The sequence below is a fragment of the Capsicum annuum genome, unplaced genomic scaffold, assembly GCF_002878395.1.
Source record: "Capsicum annuum cultivar UCD-10X-F1 unplaced genomic scaffold, UCD10Xv1.1 ctg68744, whole genome shotgun sequence".
NCBI classification, from domain to species: domain Eukaryota; kingdom Viridiplantae; phylum Streptophyta; class Magnoliopsida; order Solanales; family Solanaceae; genus Capsicum; species Capsicum annuum.
The window spans coordinates 1-5,893 of record NW_025878312.1 but is presented as its reverse complement, the minus strand read 5'-3'; the positions used below and the strand labels follow the sequence as shown (position 1 = coordinate 5,893).

Below are 5,893 nucleotides of genomic sequence, written 5' to 3'. Positions count from 1 at the left end.
GTCTTTTTCAACCTTGAGAATAAAGAATTGGTCATTCCAACGCACAATATAAATACAGGAGTCGCCATTACGAGGAGTTTCTTAAGCGAACTTAGAAATCTCGTCCCATATGTTGTCAAAAGACATAGAACCATGAAGGAAGTGGAATCCTTTCTCTTCTTCGATTCCTTCAGGATAAAATAACCCAATGAATGATTTTTCTGAGACTAGTGAGAGTGGACGCACTTTAGCCTCGAGAACTGTCTCATGGTCAAAATGCTTATCTGGGAAATGTTCCCTATAGGTTTCATCTGCATCGAGCCTTCACAGATAAGAGAATCAAGTTGGGACTTGATGGGCATATCTTCAGGATTGCAGTGGAACCAATCAGCTACGACAGCAACCAAGGCTGTACAAGCGCTTTCACCAGCAGTTCGTTCACTTCGTTGATCAATCGAAGCAAAAAAGATCTGAGTCTGCAGCTTTATTTGTCCATCACGGCTAATTATTTCTTTCTGCTCCCAACTACCCACAGCAAAACTTTCATCTCCAAACTCAGAGATTGAAATTGGAGAAGTTTCCTTGGATTTGTTCCCCTGCATGAACTACACACATTAGTAAGAGGACAAGTTTTGACATATATCTTCAATCATGAACAAGAAAACCTCAGCAGTTAGATACTTGATACAACTGTACAAGTAGACTAAGCTACTAAAGAAAGCTACCAAACTTTGTAATCTTCAATTCGGCAAGCACATTGGTGTACAAGTTATTTCACGTTGATCAGACCATGACATGAAGATAAAAAATGACTCATCAAACATGACAAAGAAAGCAAGGAAAAAGGAGACGTACCCTAGAAGAAGACTCGTCAGATGAGCAAAGCAGTCAGCGATCAAAGCCTATATCGTCTGCACTATCCTCTCCATAATGTTTCTTCAACAATGGCTCCCCCTTGGTTTTAGGATATTTGAAACTCAACTTCTTCTTCCTCCAAGAAAGAAGACTATGTTTTGAACTCTTCTCTGTAGATTGATTTGCTACAGTTTTATCCTTAGGGTACTTGTGCTTTGTGTCTGAAATATGATGGCTGTAGTGGAATAAATCCTCGTCACTGCTGCTACCGCTTGTATTTGAACAAAATGATCCACCAGCATGGTTTGCATAGACGAGTGCTTCATAACTGAATGACTTCTGAACACTTGTATCCTTTTTTTCTTCCTCAGATTCTCCTATCGAATCCTCATCAAGTGAATCTGTATCCACAAGATAAACATAATCGGGATCCTCACTTCTGACTGAGTTTCTTCCATCACTGGTGTTGCCTTCCTCTGCATGATATGCCTTCTTGTGTCGCCTAAAAGATAATGCTTTCAAAAATTTAACCTTTCACAGACCTGCTTTTAAAGAACTACCCCCATTTCTGTTTGTAAACAAAGCCTTTCCAGGGTTCGGAGATACTGGAGCAGACATGATAAACTTCAGAAATGTCTCTGAAGCTTCGTGAGTATTTCTCAATTCCATAAGGTTGAGCACTAGCTGTCAACAAATATATGAACATAACTTTAGGAAACAGTTGCATTAGATAATATATTCACGTAGCTGCAGGAATACAAGAACGTAAGCAAAAAGCATGTGTTTTAGTTTCTCTTACAAAGAGTGAAAGACAACTCTTGAAGCTGCCAACAGAGACTTCCAAAGGAACAAAAATTTCAATGCCCTCTTGTTTATCTCAAGCTACTGAAGCAAAGTCTGCAAGATTCAATGTCGCAGAAGAAAATAAGGGTACCTTCTGATTTGGTCCTTTGCTTGTACCCTGATTCAGCAGAAGTATGAATAAATACAAAGAAGGGAGTAAATGAACAATGAAATCGAACACAAAGACAACGTGTTCAATAGAGGAATTAGTGTCGATGAAAAGCTAAAACCAAAACTAAAGGATTAGAAGCTTGAAATAATACACCTGTGGATTGGAAAACACACGATTATCATGAACGATAGGTTCAAAGCAGTCAAAGGAACACGCAGCTAAGGCCAATGTTGTGCCTATGGAAGAAGAACAACTTGCTTCAGTCTCAAACAAGTTGAGATATAAGAATTTACTATTCCATTTAAGCTCAACACATGTCATCATCAAACCAAATAAAAATACAAGCGAAAATAAGTTACATAAAAAAAATAATTAAAACCGATTTCCAACTAGTAGATATGGCCTATATGAGTCTTGATACTACATTGTGTGCTATCTTTAACCAAGTATGCATTGATTCCAAGAAATTATAGGTCGTTCGAGACAACTTCTCTAGGTCTATCTCATCTCCTTTTAACACCTTGGTCACCATGGTCTCACACCTACTAACCGGTGCATCTGGAGGTCGCGGCAAGACGTTGAGCCTATGAAAGAAGTAGTCATTAAAAAGTTCAAACCATTTATCATTGACAACTCCTCCTATTGTTTCTTCCCTTAAAAACCAATTGTTGGATGCATACCAAAACAACTTTGGGAAGGAATAATCCTCAAGGTGCCTAATCATTTGCTACCATTTTTATTTAATAATAGACTATGCCCATAATGCTTCTTTTTTCCTTATCCAGAAAGCACAGCTGTATATGTCTAAGAGAAAAATATGACTGAATACAGTAGGTCTCACCATCCACCATATAGCATCAAAATAAAAAAACCCTACAAGCTCAGAAAGTGGATCCATTGAAATGCAATCATTACATTCCAAAAGGCTTAAAAAGCTTCTAACTCCCAGTGCATGTCAGTAACAGTTTCTTAGACATCAATTTAACAAAGTTAAAACTCACTTTACGCCAATAGCATGTCAAAAAATTATACTGTGTATATATATTCGACACTTTAGGCGAAATTCTTGGCTTTGGCACTATTAAACTCACTAAGCTACTAGTACTCTAGGAGTAATAAAACTCAGTAAAAACCACCATATTGATGATGAATTTTACGAAGCTTCTCTTGTTTAACATGTCCTCTGGAGAGGCTCATACAAATGATGCTGCAATATACTGAATCACCATGATCAAATAATCAAAACTAAGCATCAACCTAACCAATAAAAGAAAAAATAAGTATCCTAATTTGCGGAAATTCAAGAAATTTATCATCCCAATAAGTTGTATAACATGACCAGGATTCATAAAACAATACAAATAACACCCAATTTCAAGACAACAAAGGTACAAGCACTAGATATTCAGATAACGTACAGTTCTCAATAAGACTATATCAGAGACATTCAACAAAAAGATTTCACTATAACGGGCAAGTTTTTTGTGGAACCGATTTTTCATGTTATTTTATATTATATGTTCTCTATAACAACATTCCACTATAGCAGTCAAAAAAATTCTAACAAGCGATGCAGTTATAGAGAGGTTTGACTGTATATCAAGCTTCTCAAGGAGAGATGAATGCATAGTTCCACTAATACAAGGAAGTAATCAAATTCCCTAGTATTGGATTTAGAGTTCTTATTTCATAAGAAAACCCAAAGATAATTTTTTAAAAATTCTTTTTCAATTTCACTCAACAGCAAATATCCACAGCAACACCTAATGAAATCTCACAAGTGGGGGTATGGGAAGGGTAGGGAGAGTAGTGTACTCCTATCTCAAAGTTAGAGAGAGTGTTTTCGATGGCCGAAAAAAATAGTTCAAAACAGTCAACAACTATAAACAAAAACAACAAATATTATAAAAACAAAAACTATAACAAAACAATAAGATAATTGAGATACAAAAATTATTGTATAGTAATAGAAATCGAAGGACAAAAAACTACAGGAGCAATACTACAACGACTAATAAATTAAAAAAATCAATAAACTCACATTGATCACAGTAAAGACAACTTCCCAAGGCTGAAAAACACCATCTTTCCAACCTGAAAATTTACAAACACTCAGAAACTTCTCATTCCATTCAACAATCCCTTCATCTTCCTTCAAACACTCTTCTTTAGTAAAATTATTCTTTACACTTCTCCTATTAAATGACCCCAAATTCAATGAAATACCCTTTGATGATCCCTTCCACTTAATTTCAACTCTTAATCTATCAAAATCTTGGACCCCCATTTTCTCATTTAACAAAAAGTTGAAACCTTTACGGCAATTCACAGTAATCTCATTGAGTTTTAAAAAATAAATAATATTTTTAAATTTTGCAATTAAATTATGTCTTGTACTTGTATCGTTCACTTTTATTTGTCACGTTCGACTTTGTCTATTTTTACTTTTCAAGAAAGCTATGAGAGGTTGGATGTAATGAACACGAGGAGAAGTTGATGTAGGTCTATGAAGTATTGGAGAACATAGATTAGAAAAGATATAGTATAACAAAATTTATTTTAAAAAATTCAAATGTTTAAAAACTATAGAGAAAATCTACTTTTATTGTTTGAATTTGTCTGTTTGATTTTGACTTGATATGAAATTTAAGAAAAACGAAGAATATTTTAATTCTTGTGGCCGGAGTCCTACACTAAATATATGTAGAATATATCAACATATCATTTAATCTTGTTGTGTTAAACATATCGTGTGGAAAGTTAAAGCATTATCAAAAAATAAAGCATATATTTTAAACAACTAAAAAGAAATGTACGACAAATAGATTAAAACAGAGGGAGTAGAATAAGTTGTAATCCTTTTAGTATAAATATAATTAAAAAATATATTTTAAATTATTGATCAACATCAATGCAATTTAATTCTCAAAAAATAAAATATGACAAGTAAATCAAACGAATAGAATGATAATTTTATACATACATACATACATCTATAATATATTAAAAGTGTGAAGACCCTTAAAAAAGTGATTTGAACTTTTTGCCTTTCATTAAAAGACTCTTCTTTAGACAAAACTGTATTTTCACTATTTTTTAAATTTATTATTTAATTATTTTTTATTATATTAACTAGACTTTCTAAAATATAAGGGACTCCTAAAATATATGGTAGGAGTATTAATTAATATTTTTCTTTCTACTGTTCAAGTAGAAAAATACTCCTAAAATATGACTAATTTATTATTTAAATATTTTTTATTATATTAACTAGACTTTCTAAAATATATGGTAGGAGAATTAATCAATATTTTACTTTCTACTAGGTTTTCTAAAATATATGGTAGAAGAATTAATTAATATTTTTCTTTCTACTGTTTGATTAGAAAAATATTCCTAAAATAGGACTCTATTAAGGAAATACTCTATAAATATTATTTATCTTATTATTTTACTTTAATTTACAGATGTTAGATAAATGTTGGTCGACTTTGAATTTTTTTTTACATAAATGTTAGGTTTAATTGTATTATCGTAATATCTATATTAATTTGTTATTTTGTGGTTGTTTACAGTTCGTAGATGAATCTCGATTGGTTTTGAGAAATTTTTATGTGTAAAATTTAAGTTTAATTATATTATTTTTATATCATTTTTATCGTATTATTTTGTTGCAATTTACAGGTGATAGATAAATATTGGCCGGCTTTGAGAATTTTTTTATGTAAAGGTTAAGTTTAGTTGTATTATTTTGATATCTCTATTATTGTATTACTTTGTTATTGTTTACGGATGTTAGGTGAGTGTCGAACGACTTTGAGAAATTTTTTGTGTGTAAAAATTAGATTTAGTTGTGTTATTTTGATATCTCTATCATTGTATTATTTTGTTATAATTTATAGATGGTAGATGAATGTCGATCGACTTTTAAAAATATTTTGGTAAAGATTAGGTGTAATAAATAAATTCTCCATCTTTACATACTCAAAAGATATTAGTTTTTTTCTTCATTTTTTTCTTTTCCCTTTTTTGTTCTCTTTTTTCTTCCTTTTTTCAATTTTTTCTTTCTCGTTATCTTTTTTCCACTTTGTCTTTTTTTTTTTT

The 5,893-nt window shown here is 31.9% G+C and overlaps 1 protein-coding gene across 1 annotated transcript; it reads right to left on the bottom strand.

Annotated features, from left to right (window-relative positions):
* Positions 1-867: 867 nt before the first annotated feature.
* LOC124894049 lies at positions 868-4,093 on the bottom strand. Its single transcript, XM_047404811.1, has 4 exons — positions 3,831-4,093; positions 1,721-1,795; positions 1,377-1,518; positions 868-1,235 (listed from the first exon to the last, which is right to left on the bottom strand). The coding sequence occupies exons 1-4, from the start codon at positions 4,074-4,076 to the stop codon at positions 868-870; spliced, it is 831 nt and encodes a 276-aa protein (XP_047260767.1). The 5' UTR covers positions 4,077-4,093.
* Between the last annotated feature and the right edge of the window lie 1,800 nt (positions 4,094-5,893).

Coding starts and splice junctions, on each gene's coding strand:
- LOC124894049 (XM_047404811.1), bottom strand. CDS start 4,076: ATGGGGGTCCAAGATTTTGATAGATTAAGAGTTGAAATTAAGTGGAAG. Junction 1,796..3,830: donor TTGTCTTTACTGTGATCAAT/GTGAGTTTATTG, acceptor CTGCTGAATCAG/GGTACAAGCAAAGGACCAAA. Junction 1,236..1,376: donor GGGTAGTTCTTTAAAAGCAG/GTCTGTGAAAGG, acceptor TTGTGGATACAG/ATTCACTTGATGAGGATTCG.